Source organism: Salarias fasciatus, chromosome 23 (genome assembly GCF_902148845.1).
Source record: "Salarias fasciatus chromosome 23, fSalaFa1.1, whole genome shotgun sequence".
In the NCBI taxonomy this organism is placed as follows: Eukaryota; Metazoa; Chordata; class Actinopteri; order Blenniiformes; family Blenniidae; genus Salarias; species Salarias fasciatus.
The window spans coordinates 31310115-31331429 of NC_043766.1; the positions used below are offsets into that span (position 1 = coordinate 31310115).

The 21315-nt window shown below is 42.2% G+C and overlaps 1 protein-coding gene across 2 annotated transcripts in view; it reads left to right on the forward strand.

Moving 5' to 3' along the window:
- Positions 1 to 21315, forward strand: part of nos1apa (nitric oxide synthase 1 (neuronal) adaptor protein a) — a 200774-nt gene that overhangs the window by 117746 nt on the left and 61713 nt on the right. For both annotated transcript variants that reach the window (XM_030082958.1, XM_030082959.1), the window contains exon 5: positions 8804 to 8912. In XM_030082958.1, the coding sequence (XP_029938818.1) occupies positions 8804 to 8912 (109 nt within the window). The remainder of the gene's footprint in view (positions 1 to 8803; positions 8913 to 21315) is intronic.

The window sequence follows — 21315 nt, forward strand, 5'->3', positions numbered from 1 at the left end:
TCTCTCTCACTCTGTCCCTCTCTGCATCGGCTTGCAATCCTTCACATGCTCACTTTCTACCTTTGTCCACCGCTCATTTGCCTCCGTGAACTACATACACTTTAGGTCACAATCTGTCCCTGCAATAAATTCAGCACTCCCCATTATAATACAATATCTTTTTTTTTCCTTTCTTTTTTTTCTCTCATGAAAGTTGGACTGGACTCTATTTACCAGCCTTGAAAGTAAATTTGTTCCGATCGCTTCTTTATTGGCTTTATATGTTGGGTCTCACAGTATCACATCCAGGAGAAAATCTCAAAGTTTATTACTTTAGGAATTTAATGTTGGACATGACTCAGGGAGACGCCATAGAAAACTTCACCATCTTAACACGGTGGAAATAACCACCGAAGCTTCAGCAGCCTTTTTCAAATCGAGATGAAAAAATATACTTTATCTGTGAATTTTAAATCAACTTGACTGGTATGAAATGTATGCGGTGGAAAACTCAGTTGCAGATATATTATGAAATGATTTTCTGAAGAAAACCATTTTTCATTGATCTGGTTTTTGCGGCAGGGGAGCGTGATGCCGCACGGCTCTCAGCTCTCTCAATGAACCACCTCTCCAAGCGGGATTTTGTGGGTGGTGAGCTGAGGAATTTGTTCAGGCCGGACCCGACAGGGACACCAGGGAAATCCACTCGCCAAACTGCAGGCGTTGCTTTGATCACTCTAGCAGAAGCATCGCTATGGAAACAAAGCAAGCGGTTAAAGCTGGACAAGGTCTCGATCCAGGAAGGGTTTCCTCCTGTTGGCCAAAGACCTGGACTGGTTTGACGTCTGTTGGTCTGAGGGCCCCAAAAGGCCTGGAAGACGTGTACGGGAGCGGGTATTACTTTAATCATGAAGCATGTAGCATCGCTAGCGTGTGAGTCCCAAAACTCTTCAGCCTGTAGCATGTCGCATGCCTCTGAGTAATCAGCCGCACCTGATTGGACAAATGTGGCCAGCTCACTGGAGCTGAGGCCACGCCCACATAGCGGCTCAAGCACAGACTTTCACGTTTATAACTTAAACACCTCGGTGAAAAGTGCTTCTGAAAACTTCTGCGATGAGAAATAAGCTGTGCAGTTGCAGAATCTGTCCTTGTTTTGGTTTCGCTACAGCTAGTTTAGACCTTTTCATCTTAAGTGCGCTCAGCTCAGAAGTTAGGAAGACTGAACAATTCAAAATTAATTGAAAAAAATAAGTGACCCAAAGATGTCAGGGCAGAGGTCTCTTTGTGAGATGATAGTCTGAAAAGCTGTAGTTTGTACGTTACTTTTGATGATAACAGTCAAATCCTTTTTTCCACTCAGCCAGAGAACATCCCCACTGAGAAAATGCTGAGTGCTTTGCTTTCAGTCTGAATAAATTTGCCTAATTTCAAATACCTTACATCAATACCATGGAACATCCTCTTGTTCCTTTGCGCTGCAGAATATGAGCTGTCTTTAGCAGAAATTCTCCAGGAACAGTGAATAGAAACCAGAGAGTTATCAGAAGCCTCAAACGGTCTCCGTGTATTGTTTAATAGAGTAAACTGCTGTCGGAGAAACTCGGCCCGAGCTCCTCTTCATCAAAGGCTTTCTTCCCTCTGCGATGGTTAAAATTCGCTGTAAAGCGATGAGGCAAGCGCGAGACACGACCTGATCCCAAGGCGCTGATGTAAAATCATTCGCCGCTGACGTTTCCAAGAGCTGCGCGGCTCAGATATGAATTTAATGTAATGATGTTTTTAGAGGCGTCCCGGTCTTACATCATGGGGATTATCTGAAATGAAAATTGATTACTATCGATCAGCTGTGCTACAAAGTGTGTGGTATTTTTTGAAGTGGCGCCTGTGTCTTAGTTTTAATTGTCTTTCTGTGGTGTCTGAGACTACTGCATTGTTCAGAGTGATGGGCGTTCAGCTCAGGTATTTTCTGTTTTAAACCCCAAATAACATAATTATATTTTATCCTCCTACAGTTTTTGGCACCTCCTGTCACAACGGGGTCTTTTCTTTATTGACATCCTTGTTTATCTTTTTAAACCTTATATCACTAATAGTGTTTGTTAACCAGCAAGAAAAGCTCATAATAAATGCTTTATCTCACCTGTGATTGCACAGTGATGCACATGGCTGCATCAAAGAAGCGTCATTATGCAAAAACTTTTTTTTTGTTTTTTCGTAAGTTAAACTTCAGGTTCCTACAAAGCTATATGGAATTAAATTCAGTGGAAATACCATTTTCTGTCACTTTCAGCTGTTTCCATTACAGTGTTCAAGCTCAGAATTTTCCATTAACTACTCAAGTCCTTTAAACCTGCAACTAAATTCAGCCGATGCAGATCTTACAATGTGTGGTTATCGGCTCTGAGCAGGCGGGATAAGAGCTGGAACTATGTCAGAGTAGCCTGATTGTGGCCAGTTCACACCGTTAGCAGCGGCGCAGGTTGATATACAAACGTGGCTGTGCAATGCTGAACTGGACTGAAATAATGTCTGGCACAGCCTACATGCTGTTTTCATTTTAGAACAGAATAGCCTTTATTATCGTCATGCAGTGCATAACAGAATTGGAGAGCTGTTCCTCTCACGGTGCACAATGCAACTTTGAAAACAGTGCAAAATAACAAAAAAAAAACTGCAACATAAAGTACAATATGCAGTGTGTTTCACAGAAAATGGCTGTAGCTCTGGAAGAAGGAGCTGTTTCTCAGTCTGTCTTCACTTTGAAACACCTGTAGCGCCTGCTGGAGGGCAGCAGGTCAGACAGGTGGAAGCAGGGTGTGAGCCGTCCTGGGTGATGTTTAGTGCTCCGCCGAGGGCGTCGGGATGTGTAAATGTCTGCCAGGGAGCGGAGAGGCCAGCAAACAATCTTCTGTGCTGCTGTGATGCCGTGACGAGCAATACTGTTATCTCCCGCCGTAGGAAATGAAGACCGGCGTTTTCCAGGATGAGCGCCGTCTGACGCTCTGTAGCTCCGGCTAGTGGCGGGTTGTAGCCTGACAGTTATCCAACTGTTTCAGCAAACTCGTGCTGCTTGTCTCCAGTGTTCATATAATTGTAACAAGCTCACAGAGACACTTCCATCCGTAATAGCATTGCTAGTTCCGTAATAGCGATCAGCTACATACTGCCTGAAGCATCGTTCCATCACACTGATGCATTTGTTTTTTAATGTGTTGTCAAACTTCCACTGTGCCTCTTAAAGCAGTACCTTCGGGTTGAAAAGCGACGTTCCTCTGTGCTTTGAACTGAAGAGCTAAACACTACAGAAACCCCTTCTCCAATGTGACACAAGAACTTTGCCAATGGCAGCATTTTTCGTCTGATTTATTTCTGCTCTTAACCTTCTGTGACGACTCTGGTGTCGAGTCTGCCTCTCTCTTTCCGAGATCTTATCTATCTGATGCATCTTCACCTGGGTTTTTGGCAGCCGCTCCTGTTAGACACGGCTGATAGAGACGTATCTGAGCCGTCATCTCGGCACTGCGCGGGGATTTGTCAGCCCAGCCAGCAGCCGGCTGAAGCTCACTTTCAGCTCAGCTTCACATGTCTGCTGGTATGTGAGGTTTCGCTTTATCTCTGACTGAAATTTGCCCCGTAGGCAACAGTTGGCAGACTACATGACCGACTGCTGTGCTTCAGATGCCTGGCAAATTAAACGGGACATTCATTTTTATTACAGGGAGGCTTTAAGACGGGGGTTTTGAAGAGAGGGCAGATCAGAATAGAACATCAAATACCTTCATTTGATTCGTTTTGATCGCCACGAGACGATAAAAAACACTTGAGGAGCAGGTCGAACAGGAGGGGGCGGTCCCTCCAATCCACCGTGGAAAATTACACCCTGATGACAGCAGCTGGCAACTAAACTCATCCATCCTTCTTCTGAACTGCTCCACTGTGCTCAGGGACGCAGCGCGCTGGAGTCGATCCCGGCTGAGTGTCGTCACTGGACAGGTCACCAGTCCGTCACAGGACACACACACACAGAAACACACTCACATCCACACTCAGGGTATATCCAGTCACCACTTCATCTGAAGTACGTGTTTTTAGACTGTTAAGGCCCAAATATGCTCAACGCTAAATAGCAGCAAGCTGGGCAGACACGAAGCTCCTTTCCAGAGGCTTCTGTCAATCAAATTGAGGAATACCACTCATAACCTGTGGGGGCAGTGTTGTACAGTATAGCTTATGTGTGACCTGTGTGTGTGTGTGCCTGTGCGTCGCTACAGTACCTCACCTGGACATCTGGATGGGGAAGATTTATATGAACACTTCATAAACTTCTTTACTGGCAAAGTTGGAAACAGGCGACAAATTATCCCATCAGACCAAATCTGAAATGCTAGAAGGGAGACAAATTCTCATTTTAGCAGTTTTGAATCGGTTTCATTGATGTTCATCACCGACAGCGTGTATGCGCTGCCCTCTACAGGGTGTATTGATTAACATTCGCACCAACGTGAGGAACCGGTATGTTTGAAACACATGGGCTCGTTTTTCAGTGCGAAGCGAGCATGTTGGGGCTTAAGAGGAAACCTGGGGAAAACAGGGACTCGACAAAGGACTCGTTGCATTGTCAGGTGAAAGTGCAACCGCAACAAGTTAATACAAATCGGTTAATTTGGCTTTGAAGCAGTGAAAAAGGAAACACCTGTAGTCGACGTAAAATAATGCAAGTCCTAACATAATCCACATTTCTGAATAATCCTTCATGTTTTTTGTACCTGACTGTGAAAAACAAATAACTGAGATGGACCAGATGGATGAATCTGTAAAAATTATGATGCAATAATTTGTGTCTAATCCTTTACATGCACTTAAGACGTGTAAATTCCTTAATAAACAAACACACGTTTCACATTTTGATTTTCTCTGCAGGATAATGATTTCCTGCATTAGCATTTGCTGTGTTGAGTCTTTTCATTTCATTTTAACATATGATTTGTCTCCTCTTCATTCCAGAAACTTTTCCAATTTTCCACAGATTATATTAATGAATTTACATGTGCAGAAACGTCATTTCGATACGACATAAAGCGTCGTGTGTGATCGGTTATGATCAGATTATAAACGACCTCAGTGCTGCATTTGAAGTTTTTCCATTCCTGTTTTCTACACTTGAAGGATTTTCTACAGGGAAAAGACTTATGCTTGTAGGCGGAAGAGGAAAAGACTTTCCTGCTTTTGTTGACGACAGGTGGTGTCACCTTGGTGGTGTTTCCTCCAGGGAGCGTTTTCACAGCCTGGTGGGGCCACGGCCACTAAATTATCGATCTGATGAAAAAATACCTGCACAATTTAAAAGTTTGTGGTGCCTGGGCCTCGCCGGGGAGGTCAGAGCAATGCCACGCAGCTCTGTGAGTCTCCTCAGCTCCCCGGAGGAATTCCTCAGATGTGTAAAACTGCAGTCAGCATCAATAAGCTTCTGGTTTAATGGCCCCGGTTAGCGGCTCACGTATGACAGCTGGGAAATGAGGATGGGGGGAGAAATGGATCCAAAAAAGTGTGAGAAACACAAACGGTTGGAGAATCAGGTGAGTCATGAACACACCGACAGGTTAAACAGACAGGCAACACTGAACCGGGCGGGTAATTTATCACATATAACAACCGTGGACTCATCCAAAGAGTTTATTCCGCCGTATTCGTGGTTGTCGTGCACATTCATAATGTCTGAGGATCATCGGCAGCTTTACATGTGTGCTCGCTCCTTCTGCTTCTTCCCTTCTACTGCCTTCAAGTGAAAGATAATTTCCCTCGTTTATTTAAAACCTGTGTGATAGTTTGTAATCAGAAAAGACAGACCTTTCACTGCTGATAGTTTTTTTTTTTGTTGTTGTTTATTCACACCAAATGGAACCAGAAGCTGTTGACTATGTGATGAATTGTATTTTTATTCATTTTTGTAGTGCTAGAAATTCCCATATCAGCCTCTTTTTCCCCAACAAATGGTCAGCTTGTTTTTTCCTCTGTGAAATGAATAAGAAACCGGATCTCGTTAAACACAAGAGATAATTAGGTCCTGATTAAATGTGTTCCTGATCAGGAAGCTTCCTGCAATAAACAGAGCGCACAGTCCAGGAGTGCGTGCGTGTGGGTTTGTTTTCAGAAATGTTTTTGTGTGTCATTGTGTGTTTATGTACATGTGTATTCAACTGTGAGTTTGTGTGAGTGTGAGTGTGAGTGTGTGTGTGTGTGTGTGTGTGTGTGTGTGTGTGTGTGTGTGTGTGTGTGTGTGTGTGACTCGCTGCAGATAGCTGCGTTCTTTGACAGTCTGCCATGCAGGTTGACAAAGACTCAGTCCACGCCCCCAGACCCAGGCTCATCTGGCTGCTGGAGAAAAGGCCAGAACAAATACCACAGAAATGTCACAGAGTGTATAGATGACCCCCACGATTGCACTTACACACACATACACGCGCGCACACACACACACGCATCGCAGGATGGTCACGCTCGCATTTTGACAAAGACACTGCACGCATTTGCATAATCTTCACCTAATTTGTTGCTCCGATGTGGTTGTCCATTGTCTCACTCTGATAAATTACTCTCAGCGTCCCGGTTAGGCTCCTTAATATGGCACTAATTGGCCAATTAGAAAGCTGTTCTGCCTGAGGTTTCCACCACTTCCTGCAGTCACTTCATATTTCAGGCTCACTGTAATAAACAACACCAACAAAGAACCATATTATGCCATCAGAATCCAGCCTCATAGTCAGCTGTTTTAGCTCGAGCTGCAGTGACAAGACGGGGGGACGAGTGGACAGACGTCACATCGAGCTCAGCTACTGTGAACCAGGAATGCTGCACCTTCTCTAAAATATATGCTTCCCTGTTGAGAATCATCTTTAGAAGTACTGCTGGCGGCAATTTGATCTGATGACGATGTTTTTTTTTTCTGGATGCAATCAACAGCCCTGTGAGATTAATTTACATTTTTGCCTTTAAGTCAAAGTGCTCAGAAAACCGTATGACGACGAAACATATGAGAGTTCATGTAGTGCAAAATGTTTCTGGACTTTTTCAGACCAGACTACGATGATCTATGACCGCTCTCTTCCTTGTCTTGTGTGTGTTACAATGTTGCAAAGTGTATAAAATGTTATTTAAAACAAATGAAATAATGTGAAAATGAAAAGTAGACCACATCATATCAAATGTAGAATGTTTTGCTAATGACTGAAAAGTTTTCCATGCATTACCACGAAATTGTTTTCTTTTGTAATTTGAAAACAGTTTCAGCATTAAAGAGAGTAAGGCATGACATTGGAATAAGAATAAGATAATTGACAATCCCAATACAGTGAAGGGATTATAGCATCAGAGCTGAACAGGCTGCAGCCGTTAAAAAATGAATTAAAGCTTTTTCTTGTTATCTTTTATTAAGCATCTCGACCCTTCAGGTGCTGATAATCGTCTATGTGGAATTAATAATGGAGGGAACAGCGAACAAACAGGCTTTTGGGTTTGTAGAGCACACATTAAAGAAAGAAATCCACAGCCATTTCCTGTTAAAGCAAAATAAATATTGTATCTGTTTAATCACGTTTTTTCACATTTTAGAAATGCAAAAGCAGCAGCGTTTCAGTAATTTGAAAATAAATGTCAGATTGTCTTTAACTTTCCCACTGCTAGACTTTAAGAAACAGATGATGATAAATCACCAAGTTTAGTAACTTGACCAGTAAGTGGTTAAAAGTGCAAGAAGTAATATTATGTCACATAACGCTGTTGTGAACACTGTGGCATCAGCAAAGAAGGTAAAGTCAGAGAATTCGACCCGTGGATTGGCTCACTTAGTGTACTCAAAACAGTTGTAGTTGTAGAAAGTGGCGAAAGGACATAATGGAGCTGTCCATAAACATAAGAATATGCCAGAGGAGAAAGTCGCATTGTGATGTTTTTGGAGAGATTATTCCGAGCTTCTGCGGATTCTTTGAGAAAGTTGGAAGTCTCCAAAAAAAAAAAAAAAAAAAAACCTACACACGCCGACAGTGCTGTTCTGTATATCTGTCTTGTTTCTGGATGTGACAACTTCCACCTTCTCTGTGTGAGTCCTGTATTTGTCTGCGACACTTTGTCTCTCCTGCAGTGTTCTTTTGTCGCCATAAATTAGATCCAGCATTGAACCCAACTCCTACATTCTTCTCCCTCCTGCAGGTTATTGTTTATTATCTCTTTTCTTCCCGTTTTTACACTCCTAAACTTTATTTTCCTCCTATTTACCTGCACTGCAGGATATTGTACATCTCTTCGCTGTCAGTTGCACGCATCCCACCTGCAGAGCTTTATTTTTGTCTCATAGTCGTTCGCCCCAAGTGTCCCATTTCCGTAGGTATTTCCTGTTAAAATAACATTAGCTCTGATGTTGGTCCTATGCTTAAAAATATGCCACAGTCGTTATTTGAAGCATTTATTTTTTTACTTATTAAACTTTACCAAACTTTCAATGTGTGTCAGTGAGCTGAAGAGATACTTTTCTTTTCACTTAAGACTCTCTCGTCTTATCTAATCATAACTTTCTCTACCATTTTTTTTTTTTTTTTTTCATTTTCTTTTTTGCTTGGAAGCCAAAAGTTGGTGTCTTGCCTTCGGATTAAAACAAACATAAAATAGTGTTTATTTTTGTCACATTGAAACCCCGGAGAAACAGGCTGAGTGCCTATTTTGTGTCTTAAGATACATTTAGAAACGCTCCCAGGCTCCATTGCAGTTTCCCATCATGCTCTGTGTTTTTTTTTTTTTTAAATGTATGACCTATTTTATTCTCTTTCAGGATATTTTACGTTTCTCACGACTCCCAGGATCTGAAGATCTTCAGCTACATCGCCAGAGACGGACAGAGCAATGTCTTCCGCTGTAACGTCTTCAAGTCCAAGAAAAAGGTGAGGCTGAAAGAAAGTTTTCACCCTGGAGGCAACAAAACAGCACAGAAGTTCTGCCCAGACAGTCTGAAACTCCACAGCTGGAGCTGTCAGGCGGTACTGGTGTGGCTTGTCATGTTGCACTCTCTACACTTCAGTATGTTGCTGTTTTAGTTACTAAACAAAGGTTTTACTATATGTATTCCTGTCCTGAGGGTATTTTCAAAATGCTCATGTTTCTTCCTTTTTTTTGATTGTTTTTACTGTAACCACATTTTTAGCCACAAGTCATAAATATGTCTAAAAGAGTGTTATCATACAAAAAAAAAAAAGTAAATAAATAAAAATCCGGGAATGACTGAGTTCTCCTTACAGCAACATACAAGATTTCACAAGTTAGCTACCGTTAGCATTAGCCCGAAGTCACACAAGCTGGGATTAGTGATCAAATTAACACATATATTAAAATTTGCTCTGTTATTTAGAGACGGGAAGGGAAGTTTTGATAAAAAAACATCAATGCCACAATATGGCAGTGAGAATACAATACATACCAGGATATATGGGTTTCAGTACAATACGTTTCTCAATATGTGGGTCTTGATGCGATACGTACGTCGATGGTTCCTGTTTTCTAGTAAGATCTAGTAATGTTAAGGATCTGGAGTAAATAATCAAACCTCCATGTTTTGGGGTTTTCCCACTTCGTGGCACATTTAGCTTTGCTAACATCCTGCAACGACCTGCCTGTCAAACTCGGCCTCCGTATAATTACAAGACAGGAAAGAGTCAGACCGCGGAGCGCGTCGTACCCAGTGTTTTCGCAGTCTGTTTTTCATCTGGAGTTTGAGACAATTTCTGCTCCTCCTCTCTCAAATCAAGCCCCCGTCTGACTCACATCCTGACAACGTCCAATAAAGCGACGCTGGACTGCCGGGCAGCGGTAATTCCTCCTCGCGCTGCCGGCTTGTCATTGCTGGGGCCTGAGGAAGAAGTCTGAAGATGTCTCAGGGGCCGATCGCGTTGCTGCCGCAATGAGCCAAGAAAAGACAAAGTCAAAACAGAGTCCAGCAGCGTGACGCGGTTCAAAAAAATAAAAATAAAAACAAATCGCCCCGCTCCCAGTTTTCCACTTTAGCTGCCAATTCCTTGGACTCCATGGTTTTAGTCCGAGGGTGAGCCGGGTGAAGCACACACTGCCTCATTATCTCCCACAGACAGACCAACACTGACACATGAACACACGCACACACACACACACACACACACACACACACACACACACACACACAGTAATGGCCTGAGGGCTCTGGTTGCCACAGAGAATTTTGGTATGTGTCACTTTCCATTTTATATTCTGAACTGTGTGTGTGTGTGTGTGTGTGTGTGTGTGTGTGTGCGTGCGTGTGTGTGTTACAGTGGTGTTTTGACTCTAAACTATGAGCAGGACTGTTTCCAGTGGAGGGCATCATTAAAGCTGTGTGTCTGACTTTTCCGTAGTTAGAGCTGGTAAAATGCACCTAACAATGATAAATATAAAATCAAGAAAAAACCTGGAAGGATAATAAACGCTGGTAGCAGAAGGTCTGGAGGACACCGTGTCATTAAAACAGTTTTTGGCTCCAGGTATCATTTGTTGTAGACGTCTGGTGATTGACAGAGGGAGGTAAACAAGGTTGTTTCTTTTATATGAGGTAGATTCATCTGTATACGAAAGCTGTGAACGTCTTTAATCAGACCTACTTTGTTTCCAGATATGTCTTCTACCTTTAGCTTTATTTATTCATTCGCACAATACTCAAAGTGTAACTTTATTCATTTATTTTGGATTAATAGTATTTCCTTACAGCTCTGTTTTGGCCTCTGCTCACTACAGGTGAAAAGAAAAAGTTTACTACTCTGTAATCATCAATTATTGTTCTAAACACAAAGATTTTATATGTGGAAAAACAAATAAAAGAATGACTTGAAGACGCCATAATAGATCTCCAGACACATCCGGTAATGTGTTCAATGATACTGTCATTATTAGAATTATATGAGACTTTAGAAACATATGACAAGTTAAAAACAACCATCCGTAATTTGCCTTTTTCACCTTGTGATCGTATGCCTGCAGGGATCGAACCGGGCGCCGAGGCGAGAGCACTAACCACTGCTCCACCGTGTGGCGCTTGATACAACAGCATAAATCTCAGTACTAATGCCACATATTCAGTTAGATTAAGACTCGATTCATTGAGTTCAAAACGAGTGTGTTCTGCTCTCGCTTCTGCACGGCAGAGCGGCCGTAAATTCAGCCTCCGTTTAGCTTCCCTTCATGCTCCCCACAGTGGAAGGAAGTGTAAAATAAGTACTCAGTGCATTATTTACGAATCCGATTCTGGGGGAAAGGCGGAGGAACCGGGCGGAGTGAGGAAGAGGTCGTGGGGAGATTACAAGCCCGAAAGAGGAAACGCTCACACCAGATTGATAAATGAAACACTGTGGCTCTTAATGAATAAAACAGCGAGGGTGAACATGTCAGGCGTGATTAAAGCGCCATCTGAAGCACCGCGTGGATTTGTGTGAGCGTGTTTTGACGTGCAGAAGGTTGCGAGTGTGAGATTAAGTAGGAGATTAAGCCAACTTTATTCCACTCTTAACTGCTGGTGGAAAAAATGGCCGTGCTTTAAATCACAGTGGCATAAAAAGGCTTTATTGGCCGATCAGTTCTAACACTCCGACAGGCTGTGAGGCTCGCTCTCTCTCTCTCGCTCTCTCTCTCTCCCTCCCTGGTTCTCTCTCTGACCTGTGCTCTCTCGCTCAGCCTCTTCTTCTCCCCATCGACAGCTTAAAGGAAGCTAATGAATGACCTGGCCTCTATTATGTGGAATTGAAGTGCGGTGATGGAGCAGGGGGTGTTCATCAGAATACCGAAGAGGTCACCTCGTGTGTGTGTGTGTGTGTGTGTGTGTCTATGTGTGTGATTGTGCGTTCCTCTCCTGAAATGAATGACTGTGTTTAGGTGCAATTTTAGTGATTTTAAGCAGCTTTTTTTTTTTTTTTTTTTTTTTTTCTTCAGCCCTGAGGAGAGGGAAAGTGTTTTGTGAGTCTGGAGGCTGAGTCTTTCCTTTCAGCGGCAATACAATCAAGTTTTTTCAAGATGAAAATTAACCTTTGAGATTGTCGTCTTCGAGCCATTCAGAGTGCCCCGGTCCTTTGCGTAGCAGTGTCACCCCGCGTGTCGGGTTCTGACCTGACGGCAGGGATTTTAGTGGCAGCTGCTGAATCACCTCAGCCGGTATTTCAGTGTCTTCCGTGATCCTCTGACTTTTCACGGCGCCGGTTTTAATTTAATACTTCGGTTTATATTATCAAGTCGGTCACCCATAAAACCAGCATCTGCTAAGCATTACCTTTTTAATATTCTCATTGTTTATTATTTAATGGTAAATATTGGTTCATTTTTACCAAGACTGGGAAAGTCAAAAACAAAGGTGAGGAACATTTGACAGCTAGTGTGTTGTGAGGGGCACGGTCTCTCAGTTTTAAAGATTGACAGAATCTCACCAAACTGTGTTATAATAATTATCCATCAACCTATCCCTCCATATGCAGCAGTGCAACAGCAGAGTGGGGAGGAATCTGTCCCCCGGGGAAAAGGCTGAAGGTCGTAACTCTCAATGCTGCAAACAGGTGTGGGTGAAGTCAAGAGGAACTCTTCAGTCAGTCAATATCTGTGAACACAGCTTTGTTAGAACATCTCACAACACACAGTCGGAGCTGCAGGAATCACGGTGAGGTTTCAGGGAACATCTGCTCCCATTCAGATAACGTCTCTGTCAGGAAAGGTTTTCAGTGTTTCTGAAACACGATGCCAAGTCGTCCTTCACCCCCCAAAAAAATAAAGTATTTAATGCATCATGAAACAAAAAGCTCAAATAGCGTCCCAGAACTGTTGGAATGGCTGAAACCCTCTATCAGGCAGAAACAGGACAGCTCTCTTCCATTAAACTGCTCTGTTGAAGAGGCGACAACACGCAATAATAAATATGGCTTTGTCCTGACGTTTGTGGGATGGCGTTGAATGACAGCATCACCCAAGTAAAATTACATTATCGTTTGGTTCACAGACACAAACCTCTGTGTGTCTCCTCTATTTCCTAAACAACTGAAGTGTTAGCTTTAGCATTAATGTCATGCCCGCAACCTTTAGTGACCTTTAGCTAAAATACGACACAAAGCCGTTCTGGTCTTTCTACTGAGGCTCTTCTGAAGCTGACCTGTAAAATGTAATCAAAGTCGTGCTAACGTGTTATTGGAAATGACGGATAAGAGGAAGTTCAGGTTCTCCGGGTCGAGATCTTTGCTGGAATAATCACGTCGTCTCTGTAATCGTTAGACCACTTCTGTACCAATAAGACAGCAACACACTCATGAACCAAAGTGTAGAAAGAGACAATTATGGAGATAATAAAAGAGTGTGTGAGAATTGTGTGGGGTTTTATGTCTGATAATGGACGATCCCTCCACTGCTGCTAAATGGTGCCTGGCAGATATGCTATTTAATGTTGTTATTGTTATAATTATACTCTGCATGATGTGTTCTTTTATTTAATGGGAGTTATAAAAAATGGCTTAATGCCCACTTATATTAGAACATTAAAAAGTAAAAGTGAAGTCCCGTGGCTGTTGTTTATTCTCATTAAATCTGCTGGTTGTGATGGATGTAAGCTGTTGTTGAGGACCTGAGCTGTGATTGTTGTGTTGATGCTGTCAAACGATATAATGTCCGTCAGCAGCTCAAGCCTGTTCTTCCTCCTGTCAAATGAATTTTATACGTTTGCGTATGTGTAATTGGAATTACCATACGCAAAATAATTTTTGACAAACAGCCTGGAAGTGTGTTGAGCTGAAAACAGCCGTCTCTTTAGAAACATAATAAACCTATTTCCCGTTTCACACGCAGCAGAATAATTGCACACCATGCTGTAATTTACTACGTGTGATTGTTGAAAGGTTACAACACTTCATGAGTGGGAGCAGGATGGCAGCCTGTAAGTTATTTCACCGGCTTTTGCAAAGGTTAACCAAACGTTCACAGCAATATTTCACTGGCAGCTGTTATTCAAGAGAAGTTTAAAAAATACAACATAAACAAGCAACGAGAAAATCACTTTGAAAAATGTTGGAGAAACAAAGTTTTATAACCGCTATTATTTTGTAGTTCATCATGTAATTCGTTTTTAATGTAGAAATATAAATAAACTGCATTAATTAGATGTAAAGAGATGCTTTTATTTTTTAAGCACAGACATAATGCTGACTTTCCAGCTGGCAGTGATTACATTAAGACAAGTGGAAGTAGTTTGTTCCAAGACTTTAATCATTTAAAAAAAAAAAAAAAAAAAAAAACATTTTGTTTGGTTTCTTGAAACAGCCACAAAACACACTGAAATTTTCCAATGTAACTTCTTAGAAACACTGGCAGAATTTGAATGTGCAACCTTAAAAACATGTTTGTAGTTTTCCTTCAGTAAATAACATGCCACGTTTTATTTTTCTCATGACTTCCTCTGTGTTTCGTACATTTCGTCACCCGGCGCTGTTGTGAAAGAGACGCAGAGTGAATATAACCAATCTCATACACACTAAAATAACCATACACCAGTTGAAGAGTCTCACACGTGGCTCCTCCTTGCACATGTCATACGTTTTAGAATGAAAAGAACTAAATCATTGAAACAGTATTCATAAAAGTACAAGTGCCGGTACTATGTACTGTAATTACACTAACATGAGTGCTGTTCAATTGATCTGACTCCCGCATCAATAGGCGTGTGACAGCTGAATCTTCATGAGTCTCTGTGCTCATACTTCATAGACTAATATGATAATTGTCTGCGGAGGGGATTTATATGATAACATGTGCTGTATTTGAATTTTCCTGTGGGCTGATCTCGACTATTGATTTCACTATTGGAGCCAGGGATCAATGGCTTCTTCTCTGAAATTGAGAGGCACTGATGTAAAATGGCACGAGGCTATTTCCAGACGTCCCAGCGAAGAGGACTCACTGCTTGGTTAAGAAAATTGGATTTAATAGCCTCTTAGCACTTTTTATTGAACATCCATATGTCAGTGAAATGGTCCTTCTGTCCTCAGCTTTTAGCTTTTTTTTGTACTCACTTTCAGCCTGATGTATTGCTTTGAGGAAGTTCAGCTCCTTTGCGGCCGAGGCCGGGCTAACGCGCTAACAGCGCCTTAGCAAGCCTTGGCAAACACGGAGTGCGGGTGGTGTGTTTCTTCTTGTATCGCGCTTCTCTTGATATCAGAGCACTGATTTATTAATCATGAGACGTCAGCAATGTAAACACACACTGAAGTCGATACTCTGCTCCATTTTATTGGCTCGCCGGTGCTTTTCCCACGCAAGAAGCAAGATTAGCGCCTAAAAGGGGGCATCTTCATCTGGATTTATCACACCCCGTCCACGCTCTGCGCTCTCTCCATCTGCGGCTGTGTATCCAGCACGAGTTTCATCTGAGGAGGCTTTGATGCTGAACAGCTGTTTGAAGGCAAACTTCTATGTCAACAGAGTGTAGTTTTCTCATTTTAGGAGAAACATCAGGTTCAGACTGACAGCAAAAACAGGGAGACAATGTCTGAGCGATGTCAAAGAGGAGGGGTTATCCCAGGTTTGATTGAGAGTTTCAGCGACATTGGGCATTTGACAGTTTTTTGTTTGTTGGTTAGTTTGTTTTGTTTTTACAGGAAGACAAAAGGAAAAACTAGATGTTGAAATGTAGATGGTTTAATTTTCTGATACTGTCACAGAAATACTTCATAATTCAGGCTTTGGTCACATGACAGATGTGTCACATTAAAGCTTTTGTTACATGTTTCGTGACATGACAGCACTGAAAACGGCTCCCGAGTTGGAACTTTCTGAAAATGCCCCGTCTCCGTGCGAAGAGAGGAAAACAGAACTTTTCTGAAACGCTGCTGTGCATGCACACCACGATCGTAGTCAGTAGTTCTTCTGCACGTGCCCAGCCGACGGACAGCAATAACAACGTTTGCCCCCATGACTTCCAGTCTATATGATCCAACTTGGTCGTCTGTCCGTCCAAATATTTGTGTTCTCCCATTGTTTATAGCGTATTATTGTCTCTGTGAGTGTGCGTGTGTGGTTTTAGTACTAAAATAACCGACAGCACCAACCGCTGGGTCAGTGTTTCCATCTTTTCTGTGTAACTGGGCATCGTTTTCAAATCGCTGCTTGCCAATGTTAAAATTTTCTGAAACAAAAAATTCAAAAGCAAATCTTTTTCACTCGAGACATTGCTTTAGTTGCTGTTTTTGACATTTTAGAGTTTGCAGTCTACTAAATGGAACATATCCAGGCCTACCTGGACTCAGCTGTGGGTTAAAATGTCACCCTAAAGAGACGTCGTTAGACACGGGGCAGCAGTAGATCTTCTGCCAGAGTCGACCTGTGAGGAAGCTTCAGCAGGAAGTGAACGGAGGAGCCCTTTCTTTATAACCCAGAGCTTTGAATGCTGTCCTGCTAGGGAGGAGATTTAATTAAATGATACTGTGGTGGTGTAGTGGTTGGCACTCCCGTCGCTTTGATACCGACGTGGTTGGCCTTAACTCTGTGGACTTTACATGTTCTCCCTGGGCGTACATTGTTTTAGCTGAGATGTGAATATAATTACATGCAATTGTCTGAATCTCCAGTGATGAGCTGCTCGCCTGTGCAGGGTGAACTCCGCCTTTGCCCATAGAGAGGCAACAATGGCTGCAGCGCCCCAAATACCCTGAATGGGAGAAAGTGGTCAAGAAAACAAAAGCACAGTTGACTACTCAGTCAAAAACAGTTGTTTTTAGGTTTTAAAGAAAGTCTAGAATATGGGTTGATGGGCATTAAATGTTTATTCATAAAGCACATTTAGAAACAACTGTTGCAGACTAAAGTTGTGTCCAGGGCATTTATTGATGAAAGAAAATTCCATAAAACGAAAGATGGAATTCAAAAAACATTGCGTAATATAGCAATACTGTGTACGGTAAAATACAGTAAAACTGCATAAAGTGAAAACACGATAAAAATGTATGTGTGTGTGCATAATGCCCCCTTGCCTGTTCACAGCCACACTTCTCTTGCTTCAGGCTCGACTCACAAACACACCTGGCTGATGAAACTTCCTCCACACACTCGCTCCCCAGCCACTGCTGTTCGTTTTGTGCCATCCAGCTAATTTCCTGGAGGAGAATGAAGCGTTTGATGAAGATGATTCCAGGCTGCGCCCCAATCACTCCGGTTTTCAGCTGGTGATCAGGGGCGCACCGACGCAACTCTCTAAACAATTGTTTTAGGCTCAATTAGGCGAGACGGTTAATAAATCACTTAGTTCTCACTGGAATCTGCCGTCCTCCGAGCTACAGCTGCCTCATTCCCTCCGATTGATGTCGACGTGAAGAGGGCTGAGTGTGTAAACAGGAAGAGGCGAGGAGGCGAGTGAACTGGTTCATCAGCAGAGGCATGGGCCATCGAGAAAGGCCTTGATCAGAGTAATTCCCCCACCGTCCCCACTGCTGTTTCAAAGATAGTATGATATTCCTACTGTTCCCCTCTTCTTCACGTCCAAGACTCCAACTCAGACCACTGAAATCACACCCGACCCTCTGTCTGTCATCTCACATCAATAATGTATCTCACTTTTGAGGAGGGCCGGTCCTTCGGCCGCTGAGGGAGGAACCTCTGCCGCGGGGATCCGGCTCGCTGGCAGCTTGATGTATAGCGGAGAGAGGCGGAGGAGGACGGAGATGCCGAGAAGGTACATTTATTCAGGCAAATTGACAGAGAGGAAAGGTGATCGGCAGAGAGATAGATGCCGAGAAAGCGAGCTAGACAGAGATGATGACGGATGTCCAGCGTAAGAAGCATTACATGGCTTTGCGGGAGGATATAAAGGCTTCGCATCTGAGTGACAAATCTCTTAGTGGACCTGTCAACCGCCAAAAATTGGAGATCAACTGGAGGAGTGCCTCAGAGGCTAAGAGTGTTTTGATACAGGACAACGGCCTTCTTAAAAAAAAAAAAAAAAAAGAAAAAAAGAAAGCAAGTTGACAGGAACAAAAAAAAAGACGAATGTGTTGTGAGTCTGTCCGTTCAACAGATTTCTAAGTTACTTTGAGAACAGTTGCCAGCCAGCCTTCCTCTTTGATGGAAGATGGGTACGATGTTAACACAGCAGCGATTCAAGTGAAAGGTTATTGTTTCTGCGTTTTCATTTCAGAAAACTTTCACATTTACATGGCGACATTTTGAAAGAAGCCGCAGTGAGCATGCCAGGCCACGAGACGGCGCTGGTGTTCGTTTCTGTAATAAAACTCCACACAGATAGACAGAGAACAACAGGCTGTAAACACTAATAATGGGAGCGCACCGACAGACGCAGCAGCTGGACTGTTATTCCGGGTGACTCTCAACTGTAAAGCCACCAAGTCTGAGGAGAATCTGGACCCAGGGGTCCTGGCGCTCTGGAGGAAAACGCTGTTACTGTCCAGAACTGTTCACTGCAGGCATGGCGTGCAGGAGCAGCGTTTCCACCGTCTGCATTGAGACAGAGGCCGAGCATTTTCAAAAAGTTGCACTTTCCTCCCCGTTGTTGTGTAAGCAGAGACCGAAACGCAAAAAATGTTCTCCAGTCTCAGTTGAAATCGTTGTCGTGTTAGATCTGTCTGCTCTCAGTAAACTGAGAGTCAGAGAATTGAATAAATGTTTAACTATCAGATCCGGCAGGTTGTTTGATGTTTATTTAACAGGCTACAGATGTGACGTCGTGTGCATCTTAATATATTGTGTGTATAATAGATTAAAAATGTAAAACAAACAAACAAAACAAGTAGCAGCATAAAAGCCTTGCATGAAAAGCCCAGAATAAAATCTGTGGTTCTGTCAAACAGAGCCGTCCACTATAGCACCGCTTTGACTGTAAGCTTTTTATTGACCTCTTAAACTTGTATTTGCTTCCACACTTTGAGATCTATGACGGAGCCAAGGCATCATCATACTAATTGCCGGGCCATTGCCAGATTTATTAGACCGTAAACAGCCCTGCCTCTCCCAGCCGATACGTGTTGGCTACTCCGGAGCCTCAGAGTTATCGGCTGGTTTCCCCCGAGGCTGCATTATTGTGAGGAAAGTTGCCAGCAGGTTCCCAGAATGCGAAGATAAGCTTTGCATTTTTTAATGCCTTTGCTAACATTTTAGTTCGCGTGCCGGCCGAGCCGTGAAATCCAGTGCTCATGCTCACATCTGATCAGATGTATTGAAAAAGCAGAGTTACTCCACTTCAAACGGCAGCAGTCTTTTCATTTTCTTCTGTGATGATTATCAGTTGATATGAAGGGGGAAAAAAAAGAAAGAAAAAAAGATGCAGCCCTGGCACATAAAAGAAGAAAACTCAGTGTTTATAATTGGCAGCACTTTCCCAACATAATAGATCAATAAAATGAAATCAAAGAGATTTTCTTTCTGTCATTCGGCAGCCAAAGCAGTCTTATTCTCACAGAGAAAAGTCTTGCTCTGCTTTTTACTCGCACTGAGAAGGGTTCACAGAGGCGCTTAGGTGCATTAACAAAGCACTAATGATGGAGTTTTTCTGCTGCTGACATTTCACACTTGCTTTGTGAGATTTCAGCGATTGTCCTTATTCATTTCATTCAAAAGGTTGTTTCGTTTTTTTTATTTTTATTTTTTACTTTCCTCCAGTGAAGGACCTTGGAACTACTCTCCATGGTTTCATCTGCGGTTTGCCCTCCTTGGGTTTTTTTTTATTCCTGAATCGCTGTAACATATATTCAATTTGTTTGATGTTTTTGTTCCTTTCTGTTGAGTTGTAGTCGCACTGGCAGGCTTTTGGATTGTTAAACTCAAGTTGAAGGGAAAAGTTGAGCCTTTCTGCTTTTTTTTTTTTTTTTTTGTAACCATTTTTCGAGCTTCTTTCTTTTTAAAACGAGTCGATCTTAATTAAAAATGTTCTTATCGTTGACAGAGAAATTAGTTGGTATGAACATCCCTAATCCTGAACGCTTTCTTCTTGTTCACTGAAGTGACTCACAAATCATTTACATCTTTAAAAGAGAGAAGACGGAGGGAAACTTCTTAATCTGAGAGAATGACTGGAAAAGTTTAAAGTTTCTCCTGGAATGAATTACTGGAGTGAAGAGATCTGACCTTAACGGGAATGTGTGAAATAAGGCCTAAGTGTTTGCTTTTGATTATGTTCGTGCCACAAGACCAACATGAGAAAATGTACTTAAAATACACTTTTTAAGTGAATTTGATCAAAAGCAGAAAATTCAGGTATAATTATGAGCTTTAATACTAATTAAAACTTCGCATTTTCTCAGTCATACAGAGCAGCTGGGGCTTCGTCTTGGTTTTGTTAATACATTAAAGCTTAACACACTTTGTCAGTGTTGTTTCTAGATCTGTGCCGCCACTTCATGGGCTTTAAAGTGTGCAGTTTTTACTATCCTGGAAAGGGATATAATCTTTTTAGGGCACTCATATCCTACAACTGTCTGCTAGAAAGGACTAAAGATTGTGTTAAAGTTATCCTCTGCAGCAAAAAGGCTAAAGTTCCTCCTAAAATTCCACCTTTTGAAGTTAAAAATATTTTACTTCCACTAACCTTTAACCTGCATGTCTCTTTGGAGTATTAAAATGTGACTTCTTTATTTATTTTTTTGTTTGTTTTTGTGTTATGCAGTAAAGCTCATGAATTTAGATGAAAACTTGTATATACACTTGTATATATCTAGATCTTCTGAAATAGGGCCCCCACATTGCACAACTTGCTGAAATTTCGACATACATGAAACATTTCACACTTTATTGGTGTTGTGTCTTCACAATAAACCATGTCCCAGCTTTGAAATGTTAATGTTTAACACCGCTTTGAGAGCGATCAGAAGCACGTCTGAAAGAAGTTTCATTCTAGGAGTGATGATTAAAAGTAAAAAAAACACATCAGAGGAATTCTGCTTGTCAGTGACACAGTCTATATTCACAGCAGGGGATTTTGTGAATGTTTGCCACATTAAACATGACTTTTCCATTTGCTGTTACCTTAGTGGGAAAACACAGTTCTACAGATAAATTAAGAATGTTTCGCTTTATTAAAGCATAGATGTAATTTCCTGTTGTGGAGAAAACAGATGAGCAGCAGTGAAGAACAGAACAGATGAAGACGGCAATGCAAATCCAAATAAATCTAAATGTGTTTGTTATGTCCTTCAGTCATATGATGCTAAAAAGAGAAACGTCTCTCCTGTGGTCCCGGGGAAGAAGAACCTCGTCTTCCGCTCGCTTCCAGGCTCTCCCTGTTTCATCATGTGATCCATCAGGTGGATTTTATACTAATAT